General features: G+C 37.0%; 1 protein-coding gene across 15 annotated transcripts in view; it reads left to right on the forward strand.

The window, feature by feature from the left end:
- Nucleotides 1-18983, forward strand: part of RPS6KC1 (ribosomal protein S6 kinase C1) — a 206938-nt gene that overhangs the window by 154873 nt on the left and 33082 nt on the right. For 12 of the 15 annotated variants that reach the window (XR_004272231.1, XM_032289202.1, XM_032289205.1 and 9 more), the window contains 3 exons: nt 7273-7320; nt 8870-9002; nt 17219-18814. Coding sequence is in view for 14 of the 15 variants with exons in the window: in XM_032289202.1 (XP_032145093.1) it covers nt 7273-7320; nt 8870-9002; nt 17219-18814 (1777 nt within the window). In the remaining variant the exon portion in view is untranslated. The remainder of the gene's footprint in view (nt 1-7272; nt 7321-8869; nt 9003-17218; nt 18815-18983) is intronic. The other 3 variants (XM_032289210.1, XM_032289209.1, XM_032289211.1) reach the window with 1 other exon arrangement.

Raw genomic sequence — 18983 nt, forward strand, 5'->3', positions numbered from 1 at the left:
ATCACTTTTAGGCCTTTGCATCCTCATAGCTTAGCTCCCACTTATGAGAACATATGATATTTGGTTTTCCATTCCTGAGTTACTTCACTTAGAGTAATGGCTTCCACCTTCATCCAAGTTGCTGTAAAAGATATTATTTCATTCCTTTTTATGGCTGAATAGTATTCTATGGAGTATATATACCACATTTTCTTTATCCATTCAGTGGTCACTGGGCACTTAGGTTGGTTCCATATCTTTGCAATTGCTAATTGTGCTGCTATAAACATGTATATGCATGTGCCTTTTTCATATAATGACTTCTTTTTCTTTGGGTAGCTACCCAGCAGTGGGATTGCTGGATCAAATGGTAGGTCTACTTTTAGTTCTTTAAGGAATCTCTGTAATGTTTTCCATAGTGGTTGTACTAATTTTCTGTAGACTTTTCTTAAGCATTATTTTAACTTCTATTAATTGTTCTGGAGTCCCATGAAGTAAATGTCACCAGAGTAGGGACAGACATTCCCTGAAATTATCCAAGTAATTTTTCTTTTAAAAGTAATTTGGAGCTGGGCGTGGTGGCTCACACCTGTGATCCCAGCACTTTGGGAGGCCAAGGTGGGCAGATCACCTGAGGTCAGGAGTTCAAGACCAGTCTGACTAACATGGTGAAACCCTGTCTCTACTAAAAAGAGAAAAAAATTAGCTGGCCGTGGTGGTGGGTACCTGTAATCCCAACTACTCAGGAGGCTGACGTAGGAGAATTGCTTGAATCTGGGAGGTGGAGGTTGCAGTGAGCCGAGATCACGCCATTGCACTCCAGCCTGGGTGACATATTTTCAGGGACTTCCAGATTTCCATTGTCAACATTTAAATTAAATATCTAAAAAGATTCATGAATGGGGAGACACTTAATCTCAACTGAAGGGAACTCTCCATACTTCTTCACCACAGTTGTAGTGTCTTCATAGTAGCATATCTCTTTTCTTTTCTCCATATCATTTTTCTTTATATGCTTAAAAATAATCATTATTTGATGCTTTTGGTGTACTCCTTCTCTCTCTTTTCTTTGCAAAGATGGTTACCTACTTAAATATTAGTCCTTTCTTAATTCTACTTAACAAAAAGACTCAAACTTGTAATCAGTTGGAGCTTTTCCTAATACTATTATGAAAGAGAAATGGGCAAGTTTCACTATGCTGGTGGAATTGAAGAACAGGTGAGACTAATCCTTAAGGAATAAGTTGTCTGCTTTTTTATTCCCCACCCGGTTAGGAATAGTTATTTCATGTATTAGTATGGGCAAAGATGAAGTAATCGCTTCTGTTAGACCATATGCTAATATAGGGCTGATAAGTAAGTGTGAAAAATGAAAGAGAGAGATACATTAATTGTATAAGGTGTGCTATCCAAGGTAATTATTTCATGACAGTTTTAGTTATAGTACTTGTTTTACCATGAAATAAAAGATGGTTTTAGGAGCCTTTTATTGGAAAGACAATTGTATCAAGCTAGTACAAATTAGATTTTTGTCTTTATAAAGGTGAGCAAACCCATGAGCAGTTTTTAAATTGATATGTTCTAGTCTACAAATGAACAAATTCTGTTTGAGGGTTAAAGAAGCTATTATTTTGTCCTTTATGCTGACAGCTTCATTACAGATTAGTCTACTGTTAGCATTAAAAAAAATGTTTGGCTCCTTATGATCTTTGTGCATGCAACTATAATATTAATGCAGCACCATAGCACTGTTCATTAAGAAGTGACTTTAAATGAGGTTGAAGCGTGTAAATTTGGAAAGATACAGATGTTAAATGCAGTCGTTTCTCTTTGTGTACAGCTGTATGGCTAATAATTTCCAAGTGGCTAAAGCTCTTGTTAGCAGGAGTGCTGGTGTGTTAAGAATAGCTCTATAAATAACTTTAAGAACTGAAGTTGAAGGTGCTTCTTTTAAAGACTATTGTTAACTAAACATTATTGCCAAACAGATGGAAAGCATTCACCAGCCTGATGTTTTTGGGTCTAATTATATTATCACCAGCCCTGTACGGCTCAGTTGAAGAGGTGTATCCAGAGGCCAATTTATAATCATTTAGCCAACACCTGTTTGGGAGAAATTGACAGTCAAAGGGCACATTTTAAAAAAATCACATATGTTGTGTCTATTGCCTCAATGTGAACGTTGCCTAGTTGCACGAAAACTTCATAGGAGAAGAAAGTAAATATAAACAAAGCAGCGTTTCCCAGCCATGTTTATCCATCGTAATTTGGCTTTCTTTTTTTTGAGACAGAGTCTCACTCTGTTGCCTAGGCTGGAGTGCAGTGTTGTGATCTCGGCTCACTGCAATCTCCTCCTCCTGGGTTCAAGCAATTCTCCTGCTTTCACCTCCCAAGTAGCTGGGATTACAGGTGCTCGCCACCATGCCCAACTAATTTTTGTATTTTTAGTAGAGACGAGGTTTCACCATGTTGGCCAGACTGGTCTCGAACTCCTGATCTCAGGTGATCCAACCACCTCAGCCTCCCAAAATGCTGGGATTACAGGCATGAGCCACTACACCCAGCCAATTTGACCTTTTTATCTGATCTGCTTCATGCTTCATGGCTAAGTGAGATCAGTAAAGAGGTATCATTCCTGATTTATACATTTTGTTGAGTCAATTAAGAGGCTATTAATAGGGAGAAGTTCTTTCCTTTTATTACACAGCTTCCATCCCTTTTACCTAGTGAGATGTGTTCTGCTTCACATAGGTGTATCTTATACAAATAGAATTGACTTTCTGGTAAGTAACTTAAAAGCCACACCTAATATAAAAACAAATGAGACTTAAGGAACACTAAATATCTTCACACATTCAACAGATGTTCAACAGATGTTTATTGAGCTCTCCTTTGCAGAAAGAAGGCCATGGTGCCTCCTTTTACGTTCTTGATATGTTGATTTAATGCTTAAAGTTCACAAATGTGTTTTTATGTTTTGGTGGCTCAAGATTTGTGTTGATTATAACTCAAAGGGCAGTTATGGAGAGAATAAGTCTATCCTATCTGAAAAATTAAAAACATCAAAACCTGTTTCAACTGATGATCCCATTATTTCATTTTAGCGTTTTTCCTTCTTCTGACATACTATACTATTGAAAGACTTATATATGTCACCTGACCTCTATTTTCTAATCACTTCTTGCTTGCTTGCTTGCTTGCTTTCTTGCTTGCTTTCTTTCTTTTTTTTTTTTTTTTTTTTTTGAAATGGAGCCTCGCTCTGTCACCAGGCTGGAGTGCAGTGGAGTGATCTTGGCTCACTGCAACCTCTGTATCCTGGGTTCAAGCCATTCTCCTGCCTCAGCCTCTGGAGTAGCTGGGCCTACAGGCATGCACCACCATGCCCAGCTAATTTTTGTATTTATCATTATTATTATTATTATTTTAGTAGAGATGGAGTTGGCCAGGTTGTCTCAATCTCTTGACCTTGTGATCCACCCGCCTTGGCCTCCCAAAGTGCTGATAATACAGGTGTGAGCCACTGCGTCTGGCCGTCACTCATTAACTCTGTGGAATCTGGCCTCTGTTCTCAGCAGTTCACTACACAATGCTGTATTGAAGTTACCCAGGACTTCCTCACTGCCCTAATCAGTGATAGTTTCTCAGTCCTCATTCTTCATGGCTTCTCTCTGTTGTTTGGCATAGATTACGCTCATCTTAAACATTCTCTTTCTCTGATATCCGAACAGCTATGTTTTCTCTTTGTACTACACTTTTGGTTGTTGTCTTATTTACTCACAATATTCCAACTATGTATAATTTTCAAAATTCAGAAATAAATAGTATAGCTTAGCAGTTAAAGAGGGAGAAACCTGGAGCCAGGCTACCCTCTACCACTTCTTAGCTTTGTAAGTATGGGCAAAGTCCTGAGGTTAAAGAAGTTCGAGTGTTTCAGAGTGCACTCCAGAGAGGTACAACCTGCTTTGTGTTTGTTTCATCATCTGTAAACTTGATTTATAAAAGATACCTACCTCTTTGGAATGTGGAGAGAATTACATGATTTAATTCCTTAAAGCCTAGCATAGTGCCTGATATAAAGGAAGTGTTCCACTGAAATTCATTCTAGTGTCTTTAGTTTTTATCTTTATGGAGAATGCTCAAATAAAAATCTTTAGTACTGACTTATTTTCTAAGCTCCATTCCCATGTTATCATCTACCTTACAAAATTTTAGGCTTGAACTCACTAACCATATGTTTATTGAACATTTACTGTGTAGGAACAGTGTTTATGTGATAGAATAATTTTTTTTTGCTATTGGTTTTCTGTTGCTGTCATAAATTACCACAAAGTTGGCAGCCTATAGTAACTAAATTATTAAAATTCTATAGGCCAGAAGTCTGACACAGTTCCTAGGTTGAAATCAAGGTGCTGGCAAGGCTGTATTCCTTACTGGAGGCTTGGGAGAGGAAGCTGCTTCCAAGCTCATTCAGGTTGTTGGCTGAATTCTGTTCTTTTCACAGAGTTGTTGGACTGAACTCTGTGTTTCTTTGCTGGCTGTCAGCCAAGGACTGTTCTATACTCCTAGAAGTTGCCTAGTTTCCTTCTTAGGCTTGCTATGAGATCCTAGAAATCTCTCTCCAGTTTTTGCATGTGGGCCTTTGCACCTGAGAGCCAGCAATCATGCATTCCTTTCATACTTTGAATATGATTTCCCCTTCATCCATGTCATTTCTGTGCTTTTCATTTCTTCTAGTAGAAGGTAGTTCTCTGTTTTAAAAATGGATTCATGTGATATTTTGGAACCCACCCAGATAATCCAGTGTAATCTCTCTGTTTTAGGGTCTGTACCTTAATTACATCTGCAAAGGCCTTTTTGCCAGTAGCATAACACATTCATAAATTCTGAGGATTCTTAGGGTATGAGCATCTTTGGCTCCCATTATCCTGCCTTACTGCATGCCCATAAAGAGCTCAAAGAATTGTTGGGAGATAGACCCCCAAATTGAAGGGGTAGAGATGCTATAGTAAAAGTTGGTGCTGTGTAAAACAACAGAAGAAAGGAAGAAAGTAGTCAGTGTTACTGAGAGATAGAGTGACATTTGTGCTGAGTATGGAAAGATGTGAACTTGTTTGATAAGTGACTGGGGGAACATTTCAGGGAAAAAGAAGCAATGATAGTGATAGCGATAATAGCAACTGCCTGTCCTTCTATAAGATTATCTTACTGCAATCCTTACAAGTGTTAGATACTGTTATTGACCATTATAGCTTCTACATAATCAGAATGTCTTATGTCTATAAGAAGATACGTCTGTAATGTCTTCTAATGTAGAATAGAAGTGGTAAAATTATTTTGTTGGGCTAGGCATGGTGGCTTATCCTTGTAATCCCAGCACTTTGAGAGGCCAAGGCATCAGGATCGCTTGAGCCCAGGATTTCAAGACCAGCCTAGACAATATAGTGAGACCCCTGTCTTTTTTTGGGGGAAAAAATGATGGCACATGCCTATAGTACCAGCTACTTGGGAGGCCAAAGTGGTTGGGTTGTTTGAACGTGAGAGGTTGAGGCTGCAGTGAGCTAAAATCACAACACAGCATTCTAGCTTGGGCAGCAGAGTGAGACCCAGTCAAAATGAAATAAAATGAAATAAAAATCATTGGCTTGTTGAGAGGATTAACATTGATTACACATGAGTAAAGTATATCACATAGGAAATGCTTAAAACATGCCAGATAGAGGGTGGATAAGAGAACTGCTTAGGAGGTAGAATTGATTTGGTCACTTGTTCTGAAAGTGGGAGACAGGAGACAGTTCAGAGTAACTTAGGCCACTGTTTGGTTTCGGAGCATGCATGGAAGATGGTCTTATTCAGTACTGCAGGAGGAGGAGCAGGTCGTTTGTTTGTTTGTTGAAGGCAGGGCTTTGGGAAGAGGATATGAGGTACATATGAGAATACTCTATTGAAATTAAATGGAAATTTAAATAGTGTAGGTCAAACACTCAGAAGAGAAGCCAAAGATGAAGTTGTCACTATTTTTTCGACTTTATTATCTAAAATGGAATTTTCCATCTTCTCAAGCCGGTTTCCCATCTCAACTTTCCTGTTTCTTCTCACCTTTTAAAAATTCTTTTATTTTTTCAAGCTTAACATCTTTTTCTCGTCCTTAATTTCTGTCTTTCCTTACCCAGTGTAGGGCTGGTAAATGTTTGACAGTCAGCTCTCTGGTAGGGGGAAGAAGCCTCATTTGCAGTGTTTGCTGATTTCTGTAGTACAAGTCTTCCTCCCATGGCCAATTTCAGTGTGTGGCTGCATTTGTTCTACAATGATAGAGTTGAAAAGCTGCAATAGAGACTGCATAGGCCTGCAGAACCTAAAATATTTACAGTTTGGCCCTTTAAAGAAAAAGTTTGCCAATCTTTGCTATAGCATTTCCAAAATAATAAAACTTTAATAGGGTAGGATAATTTAATACTTACTGTTAACTTATTTTATCCATCGTGAGGAGGGATAGGAATGAGCTGTTTAAGGGGGCTGTGTGTGAGAGGTCATGAGGTCATTTTATGGGCTTAAGCTTTTTCTCTCAATGAGATAAGAAGAGTACCATGTTCTGGCTTGTGTTTAAAAAAGAAAACCCTGGCTGCTGTTTTGAGGATAGATCACAGGGCAGGCACAAAGATGGAAGCAGGGAGATCAGTTGGGACACCATAGTTAGAAGTTAGGTAAGAGTTGATCTTTGCTTGAATCAGAGTAATAACTGTGGAAGTGGTAAGGTGAGTTCAGATTCTGGATACATTCTGAAAACAGAGTTGACAGGATTTGCTGATGGTGGAAAGGGGTGTTAAGGGTGAGTCCAGGGGGGTAAGTGGTACCAAAAGGGTGCCTTAGGCTAGAGCCTGAGTTACTGAGATCACATTACAGCAAGTTGTTACATGGGAGATTTTAGGAAGAAAATTGAGACTTGAATAATTTTTCTTGAATCACTTCCTTTTGGCCATATATGTTCCAAGAGGAAAAATTCTTTGTTTAAAATAATATTTCCTTTACATGTAAGAAATGACACTTTAAAATATTTTAGGGAACAGTAATGTTTTTAAAATATGGCATTTTTAGAAAAGGAAACTGTAATAAAACCTAATTTGGATAAGATTATTTTGGTCCTGTAATTTGCTGACTTAAAAGAATTTATTCAGAAATGAACAATTTGGGGGAGGGGGTTAAATTTCAGCTCCCCCCTTTTAAAGTTTAGCTTAAAGCTAAGAGTTAATGTTTCATTGTATTGTTAAGCAGTTATTACTCATGTCTTTTATGTAGGTTTTACTTGTAATGGACACAAGGACAGAACAGACCTTCATTTTAAAAGTAAGTAAAATTTGTGACTAGGCATTGTGGCTTACGCCTATAATTCTAGCACTTTGGGAGGCTTAGGTGGATGGATCACCTGAGGTCAGGAGTTCAAGACCAGCCTGGCCAACATGATGAAACCCTGTCTCTACTAAAAATACAAAAATTAGCTGGATGTGGCAGTGGGCACTTATAATCCCAGCTACTCAGGAGGCTTACGCAGGAGGATCACCTGAACCTGGGAGGTGGAGATTGCAGTGAGCCGAGATTGCACATTGCACTTCTGCCTAGGCAACAAGAGCCAAACCCTGTCTCAAAGAAGTAAGTAAAATTTGTATGCTTAATGAATTTAAAATTTTAATTTCAAATTATGCTTCTGAAAGAAAAGTTAATATTTTAGTTAATATTTAGGTAATATTAACTAAGTAGTTAATATTTTTCCTCCCTAGGTTATGAATGTTCTTTTATGTTTGTGGTGATCTTTATTTACTTTTCTTTCTATCTTTTTATCACAGTTGATAGCATGCATTTAAAAAGATTTTTGATACAGAGTATGGAGGAAATAATTTGGACGAAGTGAAGAACAATTTCATGTTGTTTGAATGTGTAGTGTGTAGTTTAAATACATCAGGACCATTTTGTACAATTGTAAAGACTACACACAGTCTCACCTTCGATTATCACTACAGTTCTTAAGAGCTAAAATTTTGCCTTAAAGTCTCGTTACAGGTATTTTGGGAAAGTGTTATTTACATTCCTAGTCCTCTTTTTGATCTAAATTCAATTTTGGTTCTATACATAATGCAATTTGTTACTAAATGAATAAGAGAAAAAAACCCTCAATTTTGTAATTTTGAAATTGTATTTGGAATGGACTGTGATAGTACATATTCTGAAACTATCATAATTTAAGCATTCCCAAAGCATTCAGAAGGTGAATTGATTAATTTTTTATTTCTTTTTCTGATGCTTTTTTATTTTGCTGATAAGGCATGGCAGTAGGTCACATTGACACATACTGAAACACAGTTTGTTTTTGTAAATATACTTTATCACTGATATTTCCCCAGTTTTTAAAAGCAGAGTATGACACCAGTAAACAGACAAACTTTGTTCCTTGTCAGAAGACTTAATATTGTTTGTACTTTTTGGGGATAGGATTTTAAATTTGCCTGGTTAATCTAAGAATACCTTTTGTGTCTCAGGAGTTTGCATTGATCTTACATGTCTACTGCTTTAAAGATATAGATAAGTAAAATAAAACTTAAGAAAAGGTCACAGAGAAATAACTGTGTGTCATCCTGATGACTTAGTTTGAGAGCATCTCTAATAAAAACAGTGACCCACGTAATTGATTTTAATGGCAGCTTTGTGGCATCTTCCTCCTCTGGATTCACGCCAGATGCCATCAGCAGAGCCTCCAGGGACTGGGGGGCATAGAGCAGCAGATGAGTGGTTTCTCTGAAGCCCAGAGTAACTCGGATAGATTAGTTTGGTTGATAAACACAGAGCACAGCAGGCTCCAAAGGCAACTGAGGATACAACTGACCTTTTTGTTCTCTGTCAGGGTCTAAGGAAAAGCAGTGAATACAGCAGGAACAGAAAGACCATCATCCCCCGCTGTGTGCCCAACATGGTGTGTCTGCATAAGTACATCATCTCTGAGGAGTCGGTATTTCTTGTGCTGCAGTATGCGGAAGGTTGGTTTGTAGTTTGGATTGTTTATGCAGTGAAGAATATCACCTACTTAGCTTTCCAGTGTCTCTCTCTGTCATTTCATGAGCAGATAGAATATATGAAACACTTGGAAGAAACCATTTCCTATTCCTCTGCTCTACCTCCCTACTTTATGTTGTGAGGGAAAATGAAAACCCAGGTGAACAGCAGATTTCATTTGAACTATGGTACCATTTGTAGATTTACTTCACTGCTTACTTTTTCATAGAATTTACCTAATATAATGAGAATTTTAATGTGAACGTGTGTTAAGAGAGCTAGATTTTATTTTAGGGATATTTTGTTCGCTTGTTCTCTGCTAAAAAGATACATTTATGTTAGATGACTAAAATGAAAAGCATCCCCTGAAGAATTAATTAATTACCTCCTTCTTTTAGAAGGCAAGGGTGTTTGTTTAACATTTGACATTACCTAGTTATTCTGATCTGAGTTTTTATGAATATAGCCATTGGCATCACATATGGGTACAAAGCCATTCTCTGCCTTCAAACTATTTATGAAATTTCAACTCTTTGTACAGGGAGCAGGTGGCAAAAAAATATTATGTTTTGATTTGTGTTTGCCCTTTAATACCTAAATTTAAATAAATAGTCTCTTATATAGGATGACTGAAAACAGCCTGTAAATATGAATTCACTTAATATATATTGCCATTTGGCTTTTAAGAGGTATTCGTAAAATAGTAAAAAAAAATTGTTTTCCATATTTCATGAAGGCATTATGATTTTTATATAACTAATATACTTTACTAATAGGCATAACGTTTGTATTTAGTACAATTTTTTAGGAAAATGAGTCATTGCTTTCTCGAATGAGGTCTTATATGATAACAAATGCAGGATTTTTGATGGGGGCAATAAACTATTCATATTGGTTATTGTGAAGTACAGCACAAGATAACTACAGATGGAGGGAAGACCTCCATATGCAGTATTTAATAGGAAATTCAGAAGGGGCTCTATGGTCTCTCAGGTATTAAGAGAGTTAATTGTGTGTGTGAATTGGATAACTAATTCACCTTTGTTCAGACATTATAGACAGCTTTTATCTGAGGATACCAGTGCATTACAGACATTATTGAATTAGAGGTCATGTCATCTGATAGCGAAATACAGCCACCTCTGGTGTGGAACAAAATAACTTGCGTAGTAATAATCCATAATAATTTAGAACAAGGTCAGTAGGATGAATGTAATTATAGTCAATATTCTATTACCCAATGTGGATTATTCATGTTGGAGATTATCTGTGGCAAAACTTTCAATCTTAGCTTACCTCTGTTATTTGTAGCTTTATCTTCCTCTTCTTCCTCTTCCTTCTCCAGATCATTTTTCAGTTTTTTTCTACCATCTTCTCACCTTCCCTTATACCTCTTGAAGCTGATGTTTTGATTGATTGTGCTTAAATGGTGTAGAAAATTTTTATAATCTCTTAAAGTCATAGACTTAGTACTTTTAAACTGTTTTATATTCTTCCTTTACTATTGACCATACCTGACTTTGAATGGCCACATGACCATAAAAATTCGTCTCTTTTGACCATTCATTTTAGGTGTCTATTAAGACAGTTTTATAATATAAAAATAGTAAATTATAGTGCAAATAAGAACTCTGGATTAAATATTCAGCAAATTTGTTGGGCCTGTACTATACCATAGGCTGCTTTTTACATGAACAAAACAAGGAAAGAGTCTCCCCTTTTAAAATTCAGATTCTTTATTTTTTGTAGCGGTGGTGGTAAGGGTCTTGCTCTGTCTCCTAGGTTGGAGGGCTGTGGTACAATTATAGCTCACTGTAACTTTGAACTCTTGGACTCAAGTGATATCCCACCTCAGCTGGGACTACATCTGTGCACCACTACATCTGGCTAAGTTTTAAATTTTTTGTAGAGATTGGTTCTCTGTATGTTGCCCAGGTTGGTCTTAAACTCCTGGCCTCTAGTCATCCTCCCACCTTAGCCTCCCACAATGTTGGGATTGCAGCTCTGAGCCACCACGCCAGGCCTGAAACTTTAATTCTTGTTGTGAAAAGTCAAACAGAAAAACAGAAAGCAAGAGAACACTGGATAATAAAAGGAACTATACAGATCTTTAATACAGGGAGATCTAATAAATAACAGCTGGGGACTGTGTTGAATTGAGTAGCCAATACATGTTGCCTCTGAGAAGGTGGCATTTAGGAGGAGTTCTGAATGGCAAAAGAACCATTTGAATGTAAGATACAGGTACAGGGATGAGTGTAAAAACAAACTTGGAATGTTTCATAACCAAGAAAGGCATCATTTGGTTGGAATGGAGCAGAATGAGGGCAACATGAGACACATGTTAGTACATAAGGCTATTGGAGAAGTAGGCAGGAGCCTTGTACAGCAGAGCCAGGACTTTGGCTTTTATTCAAGTGCATTGGAAAACCACTGGACATCTTAAGGAGTGACAGAATCTGATTCACATTTTAAAAAGGTCACTGACTCTTGTATGGGGAATGAGTTGTAGAAAGGCAAGAATAGACGCAGTAAAAAGGTGACTACAGGAGGCTAGTCAAAAGGTGCTGCTGGCTTGGCCTTCTGGGGCACCAGTGGAGATGTTTGAGGGTAAAGTCAATGGGAACTGTGATGGATTTGAGATTAGGAAGAGGAAAATCTACAGCAATTTCTCAGATTTGGCTTGAGCAATGGAGTGAACTGGGTGATAAACAGTGTGTTGTCATTTATATATCAGTGGTACTTTCTGTGGCACCTCCATAAATTAGGAAGTTGGCCTATGTCATAGAAAAGAAACTTTTGTATGCATGAATAGGTATTACTGAGAAAGCAAGTCTTGAACAGTTGTTTTCTCCATAGCACGAATGCTTTGAATATGATTTGTAGCTTTAGCTTTCCACTGCTTACAGAACTATTCATGATTTATGTGAGTCTCTTTCCATTTGTAATTAATTTCATTAGAAATGTATTCAGCGCTTGCTGAGACACAGGCATAGTTCTAATTTAGCAACGAACAAAACAGAAGACTTTACCCACATGGAGCTTACAATACGTTACATTATAGAAGCAGAATGGACAATAAGCAAATATTTAAGTAAATATATGACATAGGTCCACAGGCCTAGAGGCAGGGGTGTGCTTGGTGTACAAGAAACAGCAGGATCAGTGTGGCTGGAGCCAAACAGAAAGAGCAATAGGAAGATTGCTTAGAGAAGTGAGGAGGCAGGCAGGCCCTGTATAGCATTGTAAGCCATGTTAAAACTGGACTTTTATTTTGAATGAGATAAAACGTTATTGGGGCATGCTGAGCAAAGGAGTGATGCAATAGGGATCACTGGCCACTTTATGGAAAACAGAATGTAGGACAGCAGAAGGAAAAGCAGGGAGACCAGTTTAGAAGTTGTTCACCCCAGCTGAGAATGCTGATGGCTTGGACAAGGCATGAGTGGTATAGGTCAGGGGTCCCCAGGCCACAGAGAGGTACCAGGAGGTAAGTGGTGGACAAGTGAACATTACTGCCTGAGCTCCACCTCCTGTCAGATCAGGGTGGCGTTAGATTCTCATAGGAGCGTAAACCCTATTGTGAACTGCACATGCAAGGGATCTAGGTTGCACACTCCTTACAAGAATCTAATGCCTGATGGTCTGAGGTAGAATAGTTTCACCCTAAAACCATTTCCACCCCATCCCTACCCCGACCCTGTCCATGGAAAAATTGCCTTCCATGAAACTGGTCCCTGGTGCCAACAAAGTTGGGGACTGCTGGCATAGGTGGCGAAGAATGGTTATTAGAGTCTGAATATATTTTGGAGGTAGAACGGGCATGATTCTGTCTTGCTTGATTTCAAAGTTTTTGGCTCAAATAATTGAAATAATGGAGTTTCTATTTACTAAGGTGTGGGAGAAGTAAATTTAGGAAGAAAATCAGGGATTCCGTTTTAGACATGTGAATTTGAGATGCTTATTAAATATTCAGGTGATGGTGAGTAGACAGTTGGGATATATCAGGCAGGATTTTAGGAGAGAGGTTTAAAATGTTTACTATTCCTTTTAATTAATCCCTTTCTTAAACTATTTGAGAAAGAAAGGTGGGGAAACAAAATGTATTCAGTCAAGGCCATGAGTGTTTAAGTTCCTAAGATGAGGGATTATGTATTCATCATATATATGATGAATTAACAGAATACTTGGTATTTAGAAGATGCTTAGTGTATAATTATTTAATACTAGGTCAATCAGAGAAAAGATGAAAGACCAAATTAAAAGATAGAAGTTGCAAAAGCCTCTGACTGTGGATGTACAAAATAGAAAGGAGGTGGAAAAGAATTTCTAAGCTACTTAAGGCCCCAAGGAATGAAATTATCCTCCTTTTATTAGTTTTTAAAAATTGTAAAACTAATTTATAAAATAAATTCAAACAAAATAAAAATATATCAAGTCAAAATAAAAATTATCCCTTCCTTTTTACTTTATTGCCCAGACCTAGTATCCGCAGAAACAGGCGCTCTTTTAACAGTTTATTATGTATCTTCCAGAAACTTTCTGTGTTTATAAACATTCACCCCCTACCTGTCTGTTTTTAAAAAACTTAAATGGGTGTTACATGTTGCCTTGAGCTTGCATTTTTTCCCCCATCTCAACAGTGTACCTTGGATGCCTTTAGTATATCCTTATCAGTATATTTAGGTCTATATTAAGAGAGGCAGTACGGTATAGTCATTAAAAATAAGGACTGTGGAGCAATGCTATCTGAATATAAATGCTGGCTCACCATTACTAGTGTGACTTTGAGCAAGTTATTTAGCTTTTCTGTGCCTCAGTTTCCTCATCTGTAAAATAGAGATAATATTAATCACCTACCTTATAGGGTTGATGTGAGGATTAAATAGTTGTATACGTAAAATGCCTAGTAGTACCTGGTACATGGTAAGCACTATGCATTTGCAAATAGCTATTACTGAGTTTAAATTGTTTCCACTCCTCAACATATATATTTATACATACATGTTTTTGTTTGTTGTGTTTTTTGAGAATTATATGTAGGACAGATTTTTTCAAGTTGAATTGCTTGGTGAAAAGATGATTTTGCTTACTGAGATAGCAGTGTTTTTATCATACATATTAAATTTAAGTCCTAATTCTGACCAGGCAAATTAACAAACTTACTTTGCAATCTTATAGAAAACCAATAGATTTAAAATCTGAGGAGAGACAAAGAGTTTTAATTAAACATTAAGAATTGTTATTTTTATATCTTAAAATGGTTCAATATCTGTAATTTTATGTGCTTCAAAATGACTTAGAAAAGTACCGTTTACAGCCAGAGTGTTAAAAGTTAGACAAATTTTAGGTACTTTAGCAATAACAGGTTTTTTTGTTTTTAAGGTTAATATATGTCTTTGGAAGAACATATGACTCCAAAAATGACATTATTGGTACTTATAGATTCTTTTCCTTGAAAGCTTTTCAAAAAATTTGTAAAGATGTTATTTTTTTAAAGTTTTTTTTAATAACTCAGTTTAATAAATATTTATTTCATACCTATTTTACGTGCTGGATGGAATCCTCTGCCGGCAGCTATTAAGACTTTGCAGTCTGGTAAAGGGGGTAATAACGGCATAAAAGTAATGTTGATATGGTGTTGTAAATGTCATAATGGGATGAAGGCGGTGGACAGAGGATTTAGAGAAGCTATGTATTGTGTCCAGTTAAGGAATACAAAGAGATTGGTAAAAGAGAACAGATTCTGAGAGACCTTCAAGAATAGGTAAGATTTTCACAAGCAGATATTGGGGAAACTAGTAGGAAAAAAACATTCTAAGATTAAGTATGGTATGAGGAAAAAGCTCAGCATGAATTCTGTGTTGAATAAGGAGAGAGGACCATATCATGGGTGGATAGCTGTATTACTCAGGAGTTCAGTCGCCTATGCGGAGTTGGTACATGATTCAGTAGGTGGAGGGAATTTGACTTCTTGAATGCAATGATGGCATAAGATCTGTGCTAAAATGGATTAATTAGGCAGCAATTAGTAGGATAGAGTGATACTGGAGGGACTTGAAGTCAGGATCTAGTTGTAGCTATAGCATTATCCCCAAAAATGAAGACTTTAAGTACATTGAATTTTAGATTTCGGTAGCTTACTCAGGTGGAATTGGCCTAGGAATGAATGAAGCTTTTCTTATAACTTTCTTAGGTACTGTTTCTTGCTGATCAGTGGAACTTTACAGATGCAGGTACTGCTTATATGGTACATCTCATCATCTGATTTAACAAGCAATGACTTTGATGTCCTGCACATTGTGTAGGCAGTAGGCCTACAAAAATGAAAAAGACTTGGCCCTTTCTTCAAAGTATTCATCATCTGGGAGAATTGAAAACCACTCAAGTCATTTTATTTGGATTGCATACCAGAATCTTAGTTTTAGGTTCAGGCATTATTGTTAGAGTGCTACAATATAGGTATTTGTGGTAAGAGGAATGTGAGTATTGTCAACAGACTAAAGAATATAGACTCAATGCGTAGCTCCTTTTAAACTTCAGTTGAAATATGGGGAAATGTGAAACACTGAGTATACTCTAAAGAGGACAGAAAATATTAGCTAAGAAAAAAATGAGAGGAAAAAGCTAAATGCCATAACGTCCTGTACCACTAACTGTTATCAAAATGGGGAAGACAATACCAAAATTAGCCAGGCGTGGTGGCACATGCCTGTGATTCCAGATACTTGGGTGGCTGAGGCAGGAGGATCACTTGAACCTAGGAGGTGGAGGCTGCAGTGAGCTGGGATCCCACCACTGCACTCCAGCCTGGGCTACAGAGTGAGACTCTGTCTCAAAAAATAAATAAATAAATAAATAAGTAAAATAGGAAAGATGGTTCACTAGATTGCTGCTACAAAGAGGTGTATGAGAATCCTAGGATTAATGTTATGACAATTAGCCTTTATTGAGCATTTATTCTATGCTAGGTACCATGTGAGGTGCTATATGAATTTATTGAATTTCTTGAAATGTGAAGTAGGAAGAGGTATTTTCAGTGTTTCCATTGAATTTTTTTACACATGCAATTGACTGTCAATGGTTATTTTCCTTAAGGTTTAGGTGCCCTTAATATATAATGCTTAATGATTACACTAAAAACATGCTGAAAAACTGCCTTCTTTATATGGAGGGATTTATTTTTAACACATCATTCTTAATTTTCAATTTTTTGCAACTGTAATTCTGTCTCCATAAAGTATACTTCTGCAGTTACTGCTTTTAAGATTTCTGGATCAAATTTAATGAATTATTCTTTCTTATAAAACTGTTTCTAGTCACTACTATTATAGCAGATTTTTGATTCTTAGCTATAATTTTTTAATGTAAAAATTCTAATTGACAAAAAAGATTGAGGTGTTTTAATGGTTGAAACTGTGGTGAAAAAATAACTATATAACAAGTATTGCTGGTGAAATACTGGATTTTTTTAATTTCTCTGATTCATGTAAAAGTGATTTTTGTGATTTTAGTTTCATAGATATATGTCAGAATACATGGTCAGAATTTCAGTAGCTTGGTTCATTAAGGGATGCCCAATTAATCTTCCTCAATAGCTTTACTTATGTAACATGTTAACATATATGGTGGGGCATAAAAGGGGAAATATATTATTAATATGTCATTAATAAAGGCATAATTATGTACCACATGCCAAATTCCTCCAATCCTGGACTGGACATTTTCAAAATAGAATAATATTGTTGATTTTTTCCCCTCATTGTAGTATACAATTTTAAACAGCACTTATTTATGTATTTTCATTTGACCAAGGGACCATGCTTGAAAAAATTATATAAACAGAGCAGAACATAATCAGATGTTTCTAAAACTAAATGATATTTAACTTTAGAGTAGAATTTTAATTATGAAATTTCATATTAGTATTTGTTATAACTAATTTCTCTTCCAAGGAAGAAATAGGTTGGCATTTTAAAAAATAATTGATTTCAGGAAATATGCTTGAAACCATACTCACCAAGTCAGCAATAACAAGCATTTTATTAAATATGCTTGCCTTAAGGCACAGTTGATATTAATGGGTATTAGTGACTTGTTTTGATTGACTTTTAAAATAATTTTTTTCTAATGGCTTAATAAATAACTATTAATTTGGAGCTCTTAATTCTTTTGTTTGTTTTGTTATACTTGTTCACAGGTGGCAAACTGTGGTCATATATCAGTAAATTTCTAAACAGAAGTCCTGAAGAAAGTTTTGACATCAAGGAAGTGAAAAAATCTACACTTGCAAAAATTCACCTGCAACAGCCAGCTTCTAGTCCTCAGGACAGCAGTAGCTTTGAATCCAGAGGAAGTGATGGTGGAAGCATGCTTAAAGCTCTGCCTTTGAAGAGTAGTCTTACTCCAAGTTCTCAAGATGACAGCAACCAGGAAGATGATGGGCAAGATAGCTCTCCAAAATGGCCAGATTCTGGTTCAAGTTCTGAAGAAGAATGTACTACTAGTTATTTAACATTATGCAATGAATATGGGCAAGAAAAGATTGAACCAGGGTCTTTGAATGAGGAGCCCTTCATGAAGACTGAAGGGAATGGTGTTGATACTAAAGCTATTAAAAGCTTCCCAACATACCTTGCTGCTGACAGTGACAGCCCCAGCACACAGCTGAGAGCTCACGAGCTGAAGCTCTTCCCCAACGATGACCCAGAAGCAGTTAGTTCTCCAAGAACATCAGATTCCCTCAGTAGATCAAAAAATAGCCCCATGGAATTCTTTAGGATAGACAGTAAGGATAGTGCAAGTGAACTCCTGGGACTTGACTTTGGAGAAAAATTGTATAGTCTAAAATCAGAACCTTTGAAACCATTCTTTACTCTTCCAAATGGAGACAGTGCATCTAGGAGTTTTAATGCTAGTGAAAGCAAGGTAGAGTTTAAAGCTCAGGACACCATTAGCAGGGGCTCAGATGACTCAGTGCCAGTTATTTCATTTAAAGATGCTGCTTTTGATGATGTCAGTGGTACTGATGAAGGAAGACCTGATCTTCTTATAAATTTACCTGGTGAATTGGAGCCAACAAGAGAAGCTGCAGCAATGGGACCTACTAAGTTTACACAAACTAATACAGGGATAATAGAAAGTAAACTCTTGGAAACCCCTGATGTTTTATGCCTCAGGCTTAGTACTGAACAATGCCAAACACATGAGGAGAAAGGCAGGGAGGAACTGAGTGATCCCTCTGGGCCCAAATCCCATAGTATAACAGAGAAACACTATGCACAGGAGGATCCCAGGATGTTATTTGTAGCAGCCGTTGATCATAGCAGTTCAGGAGATACGTCTTTGTCACCCAGCTCAGATCCTAAGTTTCAAGGACTTGGAGTGGTGGAGTCAGCAGTAACTGCAAACAACACAGAAGAAAGCTTATTCCATATTTGCAGTCCACTCTTAGGTGCTAATGAATATATTGGAAGCACAGACACTTTAAAAACAGAAGAAGTATTGCTGTTTACAGATCAAACTGATGATTTGGCTAAAGAGGAACCAACTTCTTTATTCCAGAGAGACTCTGAGACTAAGGGAGAAAGTGGCTTAGCGCTAGAAGGAGACAAGGAAATACATCAGATTTTTGAGGACCTTGATAAAAAATTAGCACTAACCTCCAGGTTTTACATCCCAGAGGGCTGCATTCAAAGATGGGCAGCTGAAATGGTGGTAGCCCTTGATGCTTTACATAGAGAGGGAATTGTGTGCCGCGATTTGAACCCAAACAACATCTTATTGAATGATAGAGGTCAGGAACTTTTGCAAATGCATTTCTTTTTATTCGCTGTTGCTTCCAATTAACTGAGTAGGCGTTTTATCTTGTAATTAGTATCTTCATTTCCTGTCTAGAGCTTCATTATCAGTGCAGCAAATTCACCCCCAGTAATAGCTTCTAGTACTTAATGATGCCATTATTC

Source organism: Sapajus apella, unplaced genomic scaffold (assembly GCF_009761245.1).
Source record: "Sapajus apella isolate SASKATOON/1434 unplaced genomic scaffold, GSC_monkey_1.0 scaffold22, whole genome shotgun sequence".
Lineage (NCBI taxonomy): Eukaryota > Metazoa > Chordata > Mammalia > Primates > Cebidae > Sapajus > Sapajus apella.